Source organism: Physeter macrocephalus, chromosome 15 (genome assembly GCF_002837175.3).
Source record: "Physeter macrocephalus isolate SW-GA chromosome 15, ASM283717v5, whole genome shotgun sequence".
Classification (NCBI taxonomy): Eukaryota; Metazoa; Chordata; class Mammalia; order Artiodactyla; family Physeteridae; genus Physeter; species Physeter macrocephalus.
In genome coordinates this window covers 51,415,577-51,434,913 of record NC_041228.1, presented here as the reverse complement: position 1 = coordinate 51,434,913, position 19,337 = coordinate 51,415,577, and the positions used below count along the sequence as shown (strand labels likewise).

Below are 19,337 nucleotides of genomic sequence, written 5' to 3'. Positions count from 1 at the left end.
GTCAGTTTTTACTTCTCTTTTTTCATTTCTAATTCTATTGATGAGTCTTCTCCCTTTTTTTCTTGGTAAGTCTGGCTAATGGTTTATCAATTTTATTTATCTTCTCAAAGAACCAGCTTTAATTTTATTGATCTTTGTTATCATTTCTTTCATTTCTTTTTCCTTTACTTCTGATGTGATCTTTATGATTTCTTTCCTTCTGCTAACCTTGGGGTTTTTTTGTTCTTCTTTCTCTAATTACTTTAGGTGTAAGGTTAGGTTGTTTATTTGCGATGTTTCGTGTTTCTTAAGGTAGGCTTGTATAGCTATAAACTTCCCTCTTAGTACTGCTTTTGCTGCATCCCATAGGTTTTGGGTCATTGTGCTTTCATTGTCATTTGTTTCTAGGTATTTTTTGATTTCCCTTTGATTTCTTCAATGATCTCTTGGTTATTAAGTAGTGTGTTGTTTAGCCTCCATGTGTTTGTATTTCTTGCAGATTTTTGCCTGTAATTGATACCTAGTCTCATAGTGTTGTGGTCGGAAGAGATACTTGATACAACTTCAATTTTCTTAAATTTACCTAGGGTTGATTTATGACCCAAGATATGATCTATCCTGGAGAATGTTCCATGAGCACTTGAGAAGAATGTGTATTCTGTTGTTTTTGGATGGAATGTCCTATAAATATCAATTAAGTCCATCTTGTGTAATGTATCATTTAAAGCTTGTGTTTCCTTATTTATTTTCATTTTGGATGATCTGTCCATTGGTGAAAGTGGGGTGTTAAAGTCCCCTACTATGATTGTGTTACTGTCGATTTCCCCTTTTATGGCTGTTAGTATTTGCCTTATGTATTGAGGTGCTCCTATGTTGGGTGCATAAATATTTACAATTGTTATATCTTCTTCATGGATCGATCCCTTGATCATTATATAGTGTCCTTCTTTGTCTCTTGTTATAGTTTTTACTTTAAAGTCTATTTTGTCTGATATGAGAATTGCTACTCCAGCTTTCTTCTGATTTCCATTTGCATGGAATATCTTTTTCCATCCCCTCACTTTCAGTCTGTATGTGTCCCTAGGTCTGAAGTGGGTCTCTTGTAGACAGCATATATATGGGTCTTGTTTTTGTATCCATTCAGCCAGTCTGTATCTTTGGGTGGGAGCATTTAATTCATTTACATTTAAGGTAATTATCGATATGTATGGTCCTATTACCATTTACTGAATTGTTTCGGGTTGTTCTTGTAGGTCTTTTCCTTCTCTTGTGTTTCTTGCCTAGAGAAGTTCCTTTAGCATTTGTTTTAAAGCTGCTTTGGTGGTGCTGAATTCTCTTGGCTTTTGCTTGTCTGTAAAGCTTTTAATTTCTCTGTCAAATCTGAATGAGATCCGTGCTGGGTAGAGTAATCTTGGTGGTAGGTTTTTCTCTTTCATCAGTTTAAATATGTCCTGCCACTCCCTTCTGGCTTGCAGAGTTTCTGCTGAAAGATCAGCTGTTAACCTTATGGGGATTCCCTTATGTGTTACTTGTTGTCTTTCCCTTTCTGCTTTTAATATTTGTTCTTTGTATTTAATTTTTGATAGTTTGATTAATATGTGTCTTGGTGTGTTTCTGCTTGGATTTAGCCTGTATGGGACTCTCTGTCTTCCTGGACTTGATTTCCTTTCCCATATTAGGGAGGTTTTCAACTATAATCTCTTCAAATATTTTCTCAGTTACTTTCTTTTTCTCTTCTTCTTCTGGGACCCCTATAATTCGAATGTTGGTGCATTTAATGTTGTCCCAGAAGTCTCTGAGACTGTCCTCAATTCTTTTCATTCTTTTTTCTTTTTTCTGCTCTGCTTCATTTGTTAGGTCTGGTGGGTCTTTGCCTTGCTCCTTCATCTGCTGTGTGTTTCTCTGTCTTCTCATTTTGCTTCTCATTTTGCTTAACTTACTGTGTTTGGGGTCTCCTTTTCCTAGGCTGCAGGTTTGTAGTTTCCGTTGTTTTTGGTGTCTGTCCCCAGTGGCTAAGGTTGTTTCAGTGGGTTCTGTAGGCTTCCTAGTGGAGGGGACTAGTGCCTGTGTTCTGGTGGATGAACCTGGATCTTGTCTTTCTGCTGGGCAGGTCTACGTCTGGTGGTATGTTTTGGGTTGTCTGTGGCCTTATTATGATTTTAGGCAGCCTCTGTGCTAATGAATGGGGTTGTGTTTCTGTCTTGCTAGTTATTTGGCATATCGTGTCCTGCACTGTAGCTTGCTGGTCGTTGAGTGGAGCTCGGTCTTGGCGTTGAAATGGAGAACTCTGGGAGATTCTCACCACTTGATAGTATGTGGAGCTGGGAGGTGGACCAGTGTCCTGAACTTGCCTCTCCCACCTCAGTGGCACAGCCTTGACGTCTGGCTGGAGCACCAAGACCCTGTCCTCCACATGGTCAGAATAAAAGTGAGGAAAAAAAAGAAAGAAGAAGGTAAAATAAAATAAAATAAAATAAAATAAAATAAAGTAAAAAAAAATGGACAGACGGAAACCTAGGACAAATGGTAAAAGCAAAGCTATACAGACAAAATCACACACAGAAGCATACACATACACACTCACAAAAAGAGAAAAAGGGAAAAAATATATATATATCATTGCTCCCAAAGTCCACCTCCTCTATTTGGGATGATTTGTTGTCTATTCAGGTATTCCACAGATGCAGGGTACATCAGGTTGATTGTGGAGATTTCATCCGCTGCTCCTGAGGCTGCTGGGAGAAACTTCCCTTTCTCTTCTTTGTTCGCATAGCTCCCGGGTTTCAGCTTTGGATTTGGACCCGCCTCTGCGTGTAGGTCGCGAGAGTGTGTCTTCTTCTCTCAGACAGGACGGGGTTAAAGGAACAGCTGATTTGCGGGCTCTGGCTCACTCAGGCCGGGGGGAGGGAGGGGTACGGATGCAGGGCGAGCCTGCGGCAGCAGAGGTCACGTGACGTTGCATCAGCCTGAGGCGTGCCGTGCGTTCTCCCGGGGAAGTTGTCCCTGGATCACGGGACCCTGGCACTGGCGGGCTGCACAGGCTCCCCGGAGGGGAGGTGTGGATAGTGACCTGTGCTTGCACACAGGCTTCTTGTGGCGGCAGCAGCAGCGTTAGCGTCTCATGCCCGTCTCCGGGATCCATGCTGATAGCCACGTCTCATGCCCGTCTCTGGAGCTCCTTTAAGCAGCCCTCTTAATCCCCTCTCCTTGCGTACCAGTAAACAGGCAAGAAAAAGTCTCTTGTCTCTTCGGCAGCTCCAGACTTTTCCCGGACTCCCTCCTGGCTAGCTGTGGCGCACTAGCCCCCTTCAGGCCGTGTTCACACAGCCATCCCCCGTCCTCTCCCTGGGATCCGACCTCCGAAGCCCGAGCCTCAGCTCCCAGCCCCCGCCCGCTCCAGCGGGTGAGCCGACAAGCCTCTCGGGCTGGTGAGTGCCGGTCGGCACGGATCCTCTGTGCGGGAATCTGTCCTCTTTGCTCTCCGCACCCCTGTTGCCGCGCTCTCCTCCGTGGTTCTGAAGCTTCCCCCCTCCGCCACCCGCAGTCTCCGCCCCGAAGGGGCTTCTAGTGTGTGGAAACCTTTCCTCCTTCAGAGCTCCCCACGTGTAGATGTATTTCTGATGTATTTGTGGGGAGGAAGGTGATCTCTGCTTCTTACTCTTCCGCCATCTTGAAGCTCCTCTGTTTCAATTCTTACAAACACTATTTGTGATTGAGTTTAAAAGAAGATATACATACATTCAATTTAAGGTAAGTCAGAGAAGAGATGTTCTTACTCTTCTGCCATCTTGAAGCTCCTCTGTTTCAATTCTTACAAACACTATTTGTGATTGAGTTTAAAAGAAGATATACATACATTCAATTTAAGGTAAGTCAGAGAAGAGATGAAGAAAGTGACAAGCAGAAAATGAAGTCCAATTTGAAAGATTTATAATCTTTAAATTATTTTCTGTAAAACAACTTTTAAAGTAAAAATATCATTAAAGAAATATTAAGCACCACTTTTTTTGTGAGCAGAAGTACTTAGGAACTAAAACACAGGAATAGGAACCAAATTACAAGAATTATGGCCTGAGATACAGTGTAATGTTCATTATTGGCATTCTAATCAGGATGGAAAGAGAATGAACGGTAGTTAAAGGACCAATCTTCTGCTCTCCTTTCCTTTTTTTCCTACTTAATAACCTGAGTAGAGGAGAAATATAGTAAAGAAAAAGTGTGAGAAACTAGTGGAGATAAGGAGATAGTAAGAAACTGGGGTCATGGCTGGTGAGCATAATCCATCAGATCTGTTCCTTCCAAAGGAACATATCAGTAAATTTTTTCCTAACAGTACAGCAATCATAGGTGAATCTAAGCATATGGGCACCACTTTCTATTAATGTCCATGTGGGTTATTTTTTAAATATCTTTTTAGGGCTTCCCTGGTGGTGCAGTGGCTAAGAATCTGCCTGCCAATTCAGGGAACACAGTTTCGAGCCCTGGTCCGGGAAGATCCCACATGTGGAGTAGCTAAGCCCATGCACCACAACTACTGAGCCTGTGCTCTAGAGCCCACGAGCCACGACTACTGAAGCCTGGAGCCCGTACTCCGCAACAAGAGAAGCCACAGCAATGAGAAGCCCGCGCACCACAGTGAAGAGTAGCCCCCACTCGCCACAACTAGAGAAAGCCCACGCACAGCAACGATGATCCAACGCAGCCAAAAACAAATAAAATAATTTTATTTAAAAAAATATATATATATATCTTTTTAATACCAGTGTTTATCCTTGTCAGCTAGCTAATATGATTATGACTCACTTTATTATCAATTTACTTCACACCAAAAAAAGATTACTGCGATATAGTGGAGATAATTAGGCAAAATATGTGATTCTCAACTCATTGGCAAGAATGTGTAATTGACTTACCATTAATATTAAAAAGCTAACACCACACTTTTCTCACTATTCCATTTAAAAGGTGAGACAGGTACACTTGATAACTATATATTTTCTCTCTCTCCCTCCATATATATATATATATATATATATATATATATACATATATATGTACATATATATATATTGCTTAAGCAAAATTCAAACTTTCAGTCCCAATATCTCCCATATTAATAGTAATAATAACAGAAATATATATATAGCACTGACTACATATGTACTCACATATAAATCTATTCTAAGCACTTTACATCTATTAGCTCATTTGATCTTCACAACAACCCTGTTAGGCAGACACTATCATTATTTCTGTTCTACAAATGAAGAAACTGAGATACAGAAAAATTAAGAAGCAAGCCTAGAGTTACACAGTAAATGGCACAGCTGGGAGTGAAGGGCAGCCAGTATCGCTCCAGACTGTGCTCTCAACATTTACACTACACTACTTTACAAAAGACTCATATAAATATGCATTCACATGCACACAAATGCTGTAAAATTCTTATTTTTTACTAGTCAACTTATTCCGTTTCCTGTGCTTTTTCATATGTTGTTCTGTCTACTTAGAATGTGCTCATCTCCCATTCAGAAACTCCTACTCTTCCACCAAGTCACAGCACAAATGTCCCCTTCTCCAGGAAATCTGACCCAACTTTCCTACACAGTGAGAGGCTCTCTTCCCTTGCTCCATGGACTTTGAGCCTTTTTTCCTATGTGTATCACAGCCTTCATATTTGAAAAGATACATAGTAATATGTGGACTGTCAGACAAAAGCACTAGATCCCTAAGAGCAGGGACACTGAGCATTTTTCATGTGGGTATTCCCCAAGCTGAGCTTGATTCCTGACAGAAAGAAAGCCTAACCAGGAAGAAGGAAGGGGTGGAAACACACAAGCATGCGTCAAATGGTCTCCAGGAGAATTATGGATGAGACTCCAGCACGAGCCCTGCCACCATGCTGAAAGCCATCGTGATGGCATTGGTGACCAAGTAGATAAGCAAAGGTCTCCCTCACACAGTGGGGAGGAACTCTTTGCTCTCTTCCACCTCTTTTCCACCATGTGCTGTGTCTTGCTACCCTGGTTGCTCCTCAGGCATTGCCGGGAGCACCTGGAATGGGGAACCCCCACCTCTATCCTGCAAAACCCAGTAAAACAAATGCAGCCTTTAAACCACCCGAATATTCCAGAATGAATCTAATAAATTCAGCAACTAAAAATATGAGTTATCTAATAGTCTACCATACCATAAATTAAAATTTGTATTCTATGCTCAATGCAGTGATGGTTGACATCCATTTACTCATGTAGGTATAAATCAGAATCTCAATTTTTAAAAGCAATTTAGTTTTAAGAAATGTGTTGTCTATGCTTACCTCTTTGTGATATCATATTGGAGACGGGTCGAAAAATATGACAGAATCCCAGCCTTCAAGGAGCCTACAATATCTTAGAAAGATGACACATAGATTAAATGTCAAAACAAAAGAAATTTATGGTAATCCTAAACAGTATTCAGAAAAGGAAAGAACAACAGTGGAATGATCATAAAAGCTTCATGAAAAGGAATGTATTTCACACCAAAATCAAGAAAAATTAAACATTAACATTATAGCTAATTTTTTGCCTAGACATGGGCGAGACTAGAGTACAGATCTGCCAGGTGTCTAGTAAAATATCAGCTATTTATATTAAACATGTCTCTCTTCTTCACCATAAGAGATCTTTGGATGTTCTGATCCTATTTATTTCACTCTTCCATCTGACTTCTAGAGAAAAGAAGTGATTCACACAATGTGTCACACCTGGAATTTCAGTTATAGACAACAGGACTTTTTAAAAAGACAATGCAAATCTATCATCTTACTGTTTTGCAGGTCAAAAGTCTGAAATGGATCTTAGGGACTAAAATCAAGGTGTCAGCAGAGTCATGTTCCTCTTAGAGATGGACTAAAAGCAAGGTGTCAGCAAAGCCGTGTTCCTTTCAGAGGTTCTAGGGGAGAATCTGTTCCCTGCCTTTTCCTGCTTCTAGAGACCACCCACATTTCTTGGTTCGTTGTGACCCCTTCCTCCACCCTCAAAACACATTAATCCAACCTATCTTTCTGTCTTCACATGTCCTCTAACTTTGACCCTTCTTCCTCCCTGTTACATATAAAGACGCTTGTGATCACATTGGGCCCACCCAGATAATCCAAGATAATCTCCTCATCTCAAAACCCTTAATTTAATCATGTCTGCAAATTTCCTTTTAACCTGTAAAGTAATATAGCCACAGATTCTGGGTATTAAGATGTGGACATCTTTGCGGGGGTGGGGGGCATTTTTCTGTCTGGCACACCTATGCTTCCAGACTTGATGGTCACCCTGGTTTTTAAATAAAATTGGTTCATTTAGAAATTACTAGGCTTCGTGATAGGTATAGACAACAATATTATGACAGAGAAAACATGCTGATACCCTTATCTGAGTCTATCGACATATGTTTCCTTGGTGTTATGGAATGAATGTTTGTGTCCCTCCAAAATTCATATATAGAAGCCCTAACCCCTAGTGTGGCTGTATTTGGAGATGAAATTTCTAAGGAAGTAATTATGGTTAAATGAGGTCATTATGGTGGGGCCCTGATCTGATAGGATTAGTGTCCTCATAAGAAAAAAACACCAGAGAGTTCATTCTCTCTTTCTCTGCATGCACACAAAGAAGAGGTCAAATGAGCACACAGTGAGATGGCAGCTGCCTGTGAGCCAAGAGAAGAGGCCTCAGAATGAAACCTACCTTGCTGGCATCTCAATCATGGACTTCCTAGACTCTAGACCTGTGAGAAACAAAGACACTTGGTAATATTAAAAGAAAATGTTAATATGTAGACATGTGTGGCTGACAAGCAGGGGGAAGAAGGCCAAGGGGATATAAATCCAATAAGTTATTAAAAGCAGTTGCACTTCTGCTCTGTGGTATGTGCTTTCAGTACTCTGGGGCTACAGACAGGCATTTCCTCAAGAAACAGAGCATGACATCATGGAGATATCAGTGCTCCATCCTGCCGCTGAGCCCTTCTTTTCGGTATGTGCGTATACTCTTCTCTTTTGGAGTGTTTTGCTTCTGAGATGCAGCACCTCGATCTTTTTCAGCATCACTCTTGGGCTTCGGGGGTCATTCTGCCTTGATCCCAGAGAGCAGTGAGTATTGGCCACAGCATTCTTATCACCACCACCCCACGGGTCAGCAGAGAGGGGTGGGAGTGAAGACATAGCTCACCTGCCTCAGGCTGGAACAATGCTGTGGAATGAGTCTCATTTCCATGGCCTTGGCCTCCTCCCCTACCCATCCTGGTTCCCTCACTCCCTCACCTGTGTCCATGGGAGTCTATCCTTAATAAATTACTTGTACATGAACCCTCTTCTCAGGGCTGCCTTCTGAGGAACCTGACGTTAGAAACCCTCTGAATTAAACCCGACAAAAGGATCTCTTAATAGAATAATTATTATATTTGCACATTAAAAAAAACATTGTGATATCTAGTCCAAATGTGGCCCTAATGGACCAGGCCCCCTGGAGCCACACTTTATGTGGTCTCCTTGCACGTGGTATCTGGGTTGGCCTAGCACTCACAGTAGCCAATAGAATGAGGCAAAAGGGATGCTGTGCCATTTCCAAGCCCAGCCTTGAAGAGGACTGGCGACTTCTTGTCTCCCTCTTGGAATACTGCCTTTTGGAAAGCCTAAACCGCCATGTAAAACGTCTGACTGCCCTGCTGAAGAGACCACGTGGAGAAACCCCATGAAGAGAAAAGGGCCCTGAGATGCACAGAGAGAGGAGAGAGAAAAAGGCCGGGTGGCCCCAGTGACCTAGTTAATCCAGCTTTCCCACCAAGAGGTCAGCCATTTGAGGGGTCATCAAGCCTATTCCATCCCAGTCAAGAACCAGATGACTGCAACATCATGTGGAGCAGAAGTGTCACCAAGCTGAGCCCTGTCAACCCACAGAATCATGAGTTATGATAAAGTGGTTGTTATTTTAAGGCGTTAGGTTTAGGGAAGGTTTGTTATTCAGCAATAGATAACCAAAACAGAAATATATGTTCTTTGTAAACAAAACCAAAACAGAAATACAGATATACTCAAACTATAAAGAGGAAAACCAAAATGGTACATAATCCGTAAACCGGGAGATAAGCTCTGTTAACATTATACTGCAATACACTGTATTTCCTCAAAGACTTTTTCCTTTGCATACATTTTCCCACATGATTTGTGTTAATACCGTATACACAATTTGTATTCTGTTTTTTTTTAAACTTGGCAGTATATCGGAAATATTTTTCAGTACCCTTATAATTTTTAAACATGTATAATTTAGGGACTACCGTATGAATGTTCAATAATTTATTCAAGCATTCTCTTAGCGTTCTTTTCAATTGTCCACTTTTGTAGTATAGCCCAGATGAGCCTCTTGACACTGAAATCTTTGCTGCATCTGAGATTATTTCCTTAGATTCTTAAAAGTGGAATTAGTAGATCAAAATACATAAACTTTTAAAAGTTCTAGATGTATCTTTTCAAACTACTTTCCAAGAAATCTACAACAATTCATCCTCTACCAGTAGTGAATAACAGGGCTAATCTCTTAGTACTCTTAGCAGCAATGAGTAGAATTAAGTTCAGTGTTTTTTTTTTAAATCTTTATCAGTTTGAAAGACAAAGAAAAGATATTGTTGCCTTCATTTGCACTTCTTTGGTCATTAGTGAAGCTAGACATTTTTTTCAAGCTTTTAATAATCAGTGGTTTACATTGTCTGTGAATTCTTCCCATCCTTTCCTATCTCCCTATGTAAGTCTCAGTTCTCAATTGTCAGTTTGTATCAGTTTTTTTTAAACATATACATGTACTATAAGATATTAAATCTGTCAGAGTATAGACAATATTATTTTTTAATTTGTTATTTAGCTTGCAATTTTGCTTAAGATGTTATACATATAGATGTTACACTTTAAGTAGGTAAAATCAAACTATCCATACTTTTCTTTATAAGGGAGAAAAAGCCCTTTTATAGTTAAACATAAAATAAATTTGCTCAACATGAAGTGAATTTCTTATTTTGTCAGGCTTCCCACAGAGAAGTATTGGTAACTTTCCTTCCATAAACAAAACAAAAAAGTTAACACATTCATAAACACTGGGAGTTCCAAGTTTAAACAATGGATAAATATTTTACGCAAACTGTGAAGTTAAACATTTCACTGAGGAAACACTACATCTCAAAAAGGGTGTGGATCATCTAGAATCAAGGCAGAAAATCTCTCATCAAACACCCAAGCAGCATGCTGAGCCTCTGAGTACACATTAATCTACTCAGCTGGCTCAGGCTCTGCATGATGATTCGAGAAACAACAGCAAACTCACTCATCTACTTGACTGTCAATGTCATGTGCTAACCACAGACAACTCAGTAATCGAGGCTCTTGCTACTTTGAGACCAGTGGCTCTCAGCCAGGGGTGATTTTGCCCCCTTGGGGACATTTAACAATGTCTGGAGACAGGGCTTCCCTGGTGGAGCAGTGGTGAAGAATCCGCCTGTCAATGCAGGGGACACGGGTTCGAGCCCTGGTCCAGGAAGATCCCAGCAAATAAGCCTGTGCTCCACAACTACTGACCCTGCGCTCTAGAGCCCATGAGCCACAACTACTGAAGCCCGCAGGCCTAGAGCCCATGCTCGGCAACAAGAGAAGCCACTGCGATGAGAAACCCGCGCACCACAACGAAGAGTAACCCCCGCTCGCTGCAACCAGAGAAAAGCCCGCGCACAGCAACAAAGACTCAACCCAGCCAAAAAAATAAAATTAAAATAGTTCTTTAAAAAAAAAAAAAAACAGTGTCTGGAGCAGAGCCCATGCTCGGCAACAAGAGAAGCCACTGCGATGAGAAACCCGCGCACCACAACGAAGAGTAACCCCCGCTCGCTGCAACCAGAGAAAAGCCCGCGCACAGCAACAAAGACTCAACGCAGCCAAAAAAATAAAATTAAAATAGTTCTTTAAAAAAAAAAAAAACAGTGTCTGGAGACAATTTTGATTGTCACAACTGGGGGAAGGTGTGTATCTAGTGTAGCTACTAGAAATCAGTATCTACCAGTATCTGCTAGTAGTGTACCTACTGGTACCTAGTTGGTAGAGGCCACGGATGCTGCTAAACACCCTACAATGCACAGGACAGTCCCTCCCCATCACCTCTTCGCACCCCACCCCCGATAAAGAATCATCCCACCCTAAATGGCAATAGCACTAAGGTTGAGAAACTCTATTCAAGACCAAGTCAATAGAAAGAAAGTGAGCGTTTACATCTCCTGTATAATTATATTTGCCTTTCAGAATCTTCCTGTAAAGTCTCATATGGCTTTCACCATCAAAAGGCAGGAGTCTACGAAGTAAAACATACGTGATTAGGCCTTAAAAGCCCACATGTCAACTGCACTGGTGTAAGGTTTCCTTAGCAAAATCTCGGAGGCTATTTAATATGGGGTCCCACAGAGCATCCTCACTGTCCCGTCACCACTTTTGTTCCCAGAGTGTGCCAAACCAAAATCTGTGATAAAAAATTTTGCCTCTGCACCTGGGTGATAACATAAGAGATTTTCGGGCTTTAGGTCACTGTGAGTTATTTTCAATGCATTGCAAATACCTCATGCCATCAGCAACCATGTGGAGGATTCTGACAGCGTCCTGCTCCGTAAAGTATCCCTGAGAGATGAGTCCATCAAAGAATTCCCCTCCTGTAGCCAACTCCATCACCATGTAAACTTGATCTTGGGTCTCAAAGATCTCCAGGAGCTGGACGATGTAATGATAGCTAACCCACCACAGGATGGAGAACTCAGACTCACACGCCTCTCTGCCTTCTCTCATTCTGGTTTCCATCACTTTTATTGCAAAAGGTTTCTTGGTGGTCTTCTGCTCCACTCTGACAAACTTGCTGAAACTGCCTGTCCTGATAAGAGCCTTGATAGCATATCTGTTGGAAGAAAAACCAAATAAATCTTTTACCCTCTGAAGTGATGATTTTCAAAATTATTTAATTAGATGCTTTATATCATCTTTTCTAGCTTTATATTCCCCCCATCCAATTTCCTTGCATAACTGTGTTCATTATTTTTGAAAGTTACCCCAAATCCTCTTTTGAAATGGAGGCAAGCGATATAAAAGTAATTAGTTGGTGGAAAGACAAATAATCTTAATAACAATAGCTACCATTTATTACACATTTATTATGTGCCAGGAATTTTATTTTTTTTAATCCTATCCTATAAAATTCCTGCTGGGTGATATTAAAAAGTTAAGTGATTTCCCAAGGCCACACAGATTGTATTGATAGTTGCAATAGATGGGATTTAAATCCAATTCCTTCAAATGCATTTCTCCAAAATTTCCTTGAAGAATTTTGGGACCTCCATCTACCATTTTCTTTCCTCCCTCCAACTCTTGTTTTTATCATTCTACAACAGCAACCACCAAACCAGGTGGAGAGAATAAAAAAGAAGCTTAGTCCTATTTAAAACTTCTCCAAAGATGGAGGAAACCATATCAGGAGACAGAGTACAAAGAGTAGGCTTCCTCATGTTACTAGACTGTGAGCTCTCAGTCCCAGGCATAACTCGTATCTCGCCCAAGGTATCGCCCCAAGTCGCTCCTCAGTAGATGTACCATTGTGAAAGTCAGCATGGTTGCGCTATTATAAGTGCAGCTTTCAGAAGACGGGTGGTGGTGGTGTCAGGACGCCCTTGCAGCCAGCAGCTCTCATAGTTCCCCCTACCTGACGCCACTACACTTGCAATTTTACACAGCCAACAAAATTTTAACCTGGGATGTACGTCAGTAATGTTTAAAGTAATCATCTCTCAGAAAGACCAGGAAGTCAGCTAGGATTTCAAAGGCTAGGGATCTTAAACTTTAGTTACCTGTGTTAATGTCTATGTGAATTTAAGAATCCTATCAAAATTTAACCTTCTATCTTTATTTAAGAAATGTTGAGAAAGTGCTTGACTTAGAATCATGATTTTAAGCTGGAAAGAATATTAGAGAATGATTTAATCCAACCCCTCATTTTACAAATGAAGACATTCGTAAAACCAATCAGGTTAGCTGATTGGTTGTTTAATTTGTGAGTGAGGATTAGAACCCAGGTCTCCTTACTTGCATCATAATTTGGTGCTTTTCCCACTTTACTAAAACTTCTCCCAGGTAAGAATGCCAGCGAATAGCATGTACTCAAGGAGGACACAGGGAGAAGGTAATTCTTTAAGTCACATACTGAATACCAAAGATTCAAATGCAAATATCAATCTGTACTTTAAACAGCCTTACTTCTTTTTGCTGAGTTTATTCTTCCTGTAGTTTTTTTCATTTGTCTAGTTACTTATTCCTTATATTCCTGTGCTTACTGAATAAAAATGGCATTTGGCTGTACCAGCTTACAGAAAATAGCTTTGTTCTATACGGTGCATTTAATTTTCTGGCCAATTACCTTATCAAAACAGATAGCAATTTAGTAATCTTAAATGGATTCTGTCCCCTATTCTCTTTCCAACTCTGCTTTTTTTATTCACATGCACTCCCAGTGTGATTTTGAAGATAATCACAGGCATTTCAAATTCTGTTGCTTTGCAGACCCACACATTGCCTCTAATGTGGATGAAAGCACTTTGCAAATACTAATTTATCACTATGCCCTCAAAACTGCAGGAAAATTCATTTGCTCATGGGACTAATCATCAGCTATCAGATGAATTACCATTTCTGAGGAACTACACTCTCACTCAAATAAAAGGAGTGTTATTCAACACTGTTACAGGCCTTCATAAACCAAATGTTTAAAAAAATGCCAGTAATTTAGCATTGGAAGAAACAGTAAGCTTTAAGCCAAAATTTATAGTGCAAATAAATGCTTTCAGATAACAAACGTCCCACAACAAAAGCCTGAAGCTGTGGCCTTGCTTGTGAGCCCTTGATGGCCATGGATGGTGACTATTTTTATGAGGATGTGACAATTTTTATGACAATGGTGACTATTTTTACGACTTGGGTGGCTATATCTTGTGTAGTGCCTGGCACAGAGGGGACAGCAATAAATGTTGAATTCACTGAATGAACATTATTTCCAAATTATCACCTTATTTTGAAAACATTAAGAATGGAATCAGGCATGGGAGGATGCATCTACAAGGCCAATCCACCTCCTCCACTTCCACCCTCCACTCCCACCCTCTCACAAAGCAGCTTCAAAGTCAGGTTTATAGGTCATGCAATTTTACATCATCCCAGAGATTATAAGAAACAAAATTATTACTTTGACCTCAGCTGCCACAAACTGAACATGATTTTAAAAAAATGAAACATGGAAACAATAATAATATTGCAACCAGTTTGACAGAAGCAATTGTAATGAACTCCCAAGAAGAAAGTGAATATAGTCAGACTTAAATTCTATCATCTATCATTTGGGCTCACAATGGAGAGGAAAGACAACTGTGTTCTAGACCCAGTTCTGTCACCAACTTGGATAAGTCACTTAATCTTTGGGGGCTCAATTCCTCATTGGTTAAAGAAGAGCCTTTAGTTAGTCTCTAAAGCTTTCCAGTATTGAGATCCTCTACTTCTATGACTTTGTCATAATCTAAGGGTCTGGGACTAACCTGGAGGTGGAGGTTATGAGGGAGGATAAAGATTAGAACAGACCCCCTGGCCACAGATGACCAGAGATGCCACCCAGTCAATTCAGTCTTGACAAGACCCTATATCCCCTCTGATTCAAGTTCAGTTGCATCAGCCAAATTTGTTATTCTCTAAGCTTAGCAGATACTAGACTAATCCTCAAGTCATCCTTGTACCAGAATTTCCCAAGGATGCCAGGACATGGCTCTGCATAGACTCTGGTCAGAACACTGTGATGAGGTGAGCGTATAATCCTAGGACTAGAAGTGTCCCTGAGAATCCAGTCAAGCCATCTACCACTGTGTCCAACCAAACGCTGCAGAGTGGAGGGGATTCCATGATGTCCTTCCTCCACCTGGCCAACGTGGGGCACTCTGAGGAAATTCTTTCTCAGGCCAACCAACCGGCCAGCCTTCCTTGCTCATTTCTTACATGGTCATCTTATGAAGACAATAACAGTATCTACATGAGGACCTGCAACATGCACTGTGCAGCATCATTTACATATATTATTTAATCATCCTCACAGCATTCTTACGAGGCAGCTATTATGATTATTCCCATTTTACAGAGGCGGAAATTGAGGAAGGAAAAATGCTAAGGAACATTCCCAATGACACACAATAGAAAAGACAGGAGTGGATCTCAAGTCTGGTTGATTCAAAGCCCTGTTTCTATTCCACTAATTATGATCTCCTTTTCTAGAATGTAACAGAAGATCCTTCACACAACCCAGCCCCAGTGTATCTATGGCAAACCCCCCCACTCCACCCCGCCAGGGGCTGTGCGGGTGGGAGGCCTTCCTCCTTCCCAGGGCTCTGAGGTCAGAGATTCTCTCCCTCTCCTCCCTGCGGCTCCTTCTACTTCTTCAGTCTTTTTTTTTAAATTTATTAATTTATATTTTTTTGGCTGCATTTTTATTTTTGGCTGCATTGGGTCTTCATTGCTGTGTGCGGGCTTTCTCTAGTTTCAGCAAGTGGGGGCTACTCTTTGTTGCGGTGCGTGGGCTTCTCATCTGTTGTTGCAGAGCATGGGCTCTGGGTGCACGGGCTTCAGTAGTTGTGGCTCGCGAGCTCTAGAGCGCAGGCTCAGTAGTTGTGGCGAACGGGCTTAGTTGCTCCACGGCATGTGGGATCTTCCCAGACGAGGGCTTGAACCCGTGTCCCCTGCATTGGCAGGCGGATTCTTAACAACTGCTTCACCAGGGAAGTCCCTACTTCTTCAGTCTTGAACTTTCCCTATCTTCAGCCCTTCCCCCGCTCTTTCAAAGAGAAATTGCACTGGACACTTGCTAAAAATATCAAGGAAGACTTTATTCCAGACTATTGCAAGAGGGGTCAAAACTACTGCGATGGGAGAGACTGAACTCAACTGTTGAAACACAAGGCAAGAGAGTTGTAAGGCTGGAGTGAGCTTGTAGGAAACTACTAAAGGGCACTAGGGGAGGAAGCGGTGTCATGGAAGTGAGATTCCTGCCCTCCCACAGAGACTGGTAGACAGAGCCTCCATCTTTCTTTGATTACATTTCAAAAGGTTGGCGCCCAGGTCCTTGAGAAAGACATTCCTGGGTTGTAAAAGATTTACATCTCAAAGGGACAGAGACGATTTTGGGAGGTCTGGGGCCTTTGATCAGAAAGAAGCCTAAGGTCCGGTCAAGTCGAGGGGAACTTTAAGGTCGCCTCGGTCAGCGGTTCACCTTGCTCAGCCCAGCCCCTCCGCCTGTGGTTCACGCCGAGCTTTACCGGGCGAGGACCCGGGGGTCGAACTTGGCGCGGAGGCGGACCACCTGCATCCTTTGAGACTCCGGGGCGGCCTTGGCCTTGACTCTCCCGCTCTACCAGGGCTGGCGCGGGCGGCTGGCCCCACAACCCATGGCCAGGGCGGGGAGCGGGGCCCAAGGCTCCCGGTGCGGGCGCCCACTTATCCGCGGCTAGCAGAGGGGGCAGAACTGAGCCCCCCGCCCAGGGACCCTCGTTAGGAAGAAGGCCCGGCCTACAGTCCGGCCGCCTTGATCCGCACTGACCACTTATCCACAGTAGAGCTTGACGTGGTAAAAGCAAAGTGGGCGAGAAGTCAGGAGCCTGGGCTTAATTCTCAAGGGCTCAGTTTTCTCATCTGTGAAATGAGGACGTGAACATATAAAGTTATATAGCTTATAAAGGAGATCTTCCTTCTAAAGGACTTTTTTTTTTTTTTTTTTTTTTTTTTTTTTTGGTATGCGGGCCTCTCAGCCTCTCACTGTTGTGGCCTCTCCCGTTGTGGAGCACAGGCTCCGGACGCACAGGCTCAGCGGCCATGGCTCACGGGCCCAGTCGCTCCGCAGCATGTGGGAGCTTCCCGGACCTGGGCACGAACCCGTGTGCCCTGCATCGGCAGGCCGACTCTCAACCACTGCGCCACCAGGGAAGCCCTGATAGTACATTTTTGATTCATCCTCCTTTTATTTTTATTGTTTAGTGTCTGACCATTTAAATGATTAATTCAGGGAACCCGTGTGCCCTGCATCGGCAGGCCGACTCTCAACCACTGCGCCACCAGGGAAGCCCTCTAAAGGACTTTTATGTCTCCAAGGCAGAGCGCCCTCATATCCAGATGATATGAACACTAAATATAATATTTTTGAAGCTCTAAGAGCTTATAATATTTAAAGTATAAAATATCACTGTCGTCTATTGCATTAATTGAGCACACCAGTCTGTGTCTGGCACTCTGCTAACTCCTACATCTGTAAGAGACATGAGCCTCACCCTCTGAGTGATGCATCTGAGACAGAAAAACTCTGTCTAGAACCCAGCCCAATACACTTTGCAAATACAAGGGTAAAATCTGTGGGGGAAAAAAATAGTATTAATTATGTATAATATTAATTATTAATTGTAATTATTATATAATATATAATCTATTTTATCTATTTCATCCTTGTATTCATAATTATTTACACATGAGTATATATTATATGGTATACATATCGTTTTAGTAAATGATATTTTATGTATTTGTCAGATATCAATATATTGATTATGTATAATTTACATTGATAAATTTTATATAATTGATGCGTGGGGAGTGAAATTCAGTCAAAACCAGCCAGGCACGTCAAGATCAGTTACCCCTCAGAGGTTGTGGAGCCAGAAGTGAGGGCCAAGTCTCCCAGTCTAGTGCTCTTTCAATGGTCATATCCTTTCTAATTTTGTTTAATGTTTAGTTTGGCTTAACAGAGACCATCTGTGATGAATCAATTAGTCATGGATTTGCCCAGAAGAACTGTATTTTGAAGGAAAATTTAAAATATGACTTGGGTTTAGCTTAGAGAAAATGAGCCCGTCCTGCAAAGGGAGCTTAAGTGCCAAATAATAGACTTTTCATGAATCTCAAGATTCGCCAGGTACTGGGAAACAAAGAGAGAAAGTTGGTTGTAAGCAGGTGAAGAATTCGTGCTTTTGTGTCTCAAGTTTTTAACTAATTTTCAGAATAGGCAAAATAAGCAGAATGGAAAAGAGAAGAAAGGGGAGGAGATGGAGAGAAGTAAAACGTTCGGGTGCTGCTCAAAGAGCAAGCTCTCCTGCTCAGGGAGCACAGGGCTCTGAGGATACATGCGGCCCAGCAGATCAGAAGCGTCCACCGTGAATCCTGGCCCTGGGCAGCGGTGACGGCCTGCCTCAGTCCCGCGAGGCAGTCCCTCTATGCAGCTGGCCGTCCAGCAGGGAGAGCTTTGTCAAGAGCCTCCTGCTAAGCCTGAATTTTCCTTGAAACTTGGCTAATACAATCACTGGTTTTTAAGCTCTTTAGAAATGAAAACAGTAAATAGAAACCACTGATTAGTTCTCTTTTGGAAAGCACCAACTCTTAAATGGAAATGTTGTTGACAGTATAAATTCTGTTCCAGGAGACAAAATTTACTTACGCATTCAAAACTTTTAAGGGTTTTCACCAAGCTTTAAAATGTTAACCACACATCTTCAGTGTGTTCCTTTAGCCCAACTAACCCCTCCAAAAGGATCGGTAATGTGTAGAATAGCATCCTACTGCAGGGTCTCCTGTGTGTATTTCTCTTTATTGTGCATAATTGCCTCATTGTTTTGGAGACCATGCAAACATTGTTTGGGACCACATGCTATTTACACATTAATTATGTATAGTTATTTAAATTATATATTTTATCCTAATTGAAGTAATAAAATTGTTCAAGTAAGTTTTAGACTTAAGGCCCATTTTAAATGAACTTTTATTTTTACGTCCTTGTGTTTAGTGCTTATAAACGGCTTCCTGTAACACTCACACCAGTTGAAGAAATGAAAATGGTGTTCAACATCTGACTCTGTGCTAAACTTTACTCTAGTGGTGTTTTCTGAAGATTATTAAATAAATTGAACCTCCAGTTTCTAAAGAAAAAGAACTTACCTCAGCCTCAACTCCCACTTATTACCCCAAAGTCAAAAATTCTCATTAAATAGTCAGCCATAATGTTCAAAACAATATGTAACGCATAGCTCCAATCACTCAGTGCTGGGTTCCCTCCTATACCCAGTTTTTAAAAAGCAGAGTTAGGGGCTTCCCTGGTGGCGCAGTGGTTGAGAGTCCGCCTGCCGATGCAGGGGATGCGGGTTCGTGCCACGGTCTGGGAAGATCCCACGTGCCGCGGAGCGGCTGGGCCCGTGAGCCGTGGCCGCTGGGCCTGCGCGTCTGGAGCCTGTGCTCCGCAACGGGA

General features: G+C 41.9%; 1 protein-coding gene across 3 annotated transcripts in view; it reads right to left on the bottom strand.

Moving 5' to 3' along the window:
- Positions 1–3,584: 3,584 nt before the first annotated feature.
- PSKH2 (protein serine kinase H2) overlaps positions 3,585–19,337 on the bottom strand; it is a 72,734-nt gene continuing 56,981 nt past the window's right edge. The window contains exons 2-5 of one of the 3 annotated variants that reach the window (XM_028500464.1): positions 11,806–11,933; positions 7,701–7,740; positions 6,299–6,371; positions 3,749–3,799 (exon numbers count right to left, since the gene is read on the bottom strand). In XM_028500464.1, the coding sequence (XP_028356265.1) occupies positions 6,311–6,371; positions 7,701–7,740; positions 11,806–11,933 (229 nt within the window). In that variant the 3' untranslated portion in view covers positions 3,749–3,799; positions 6,299–6,310. Of the gene's footprint in view, positions 3,682–3,748; positions 3,800–6,298; positions 6,372–7,700; positions 7,741–11,603; positions 11,934–19,337 lie in introns of those variants that run through there. The other 2 variants (XM_028500463.2, XM_028500462.1) reach the window with 2 other exon arrangements.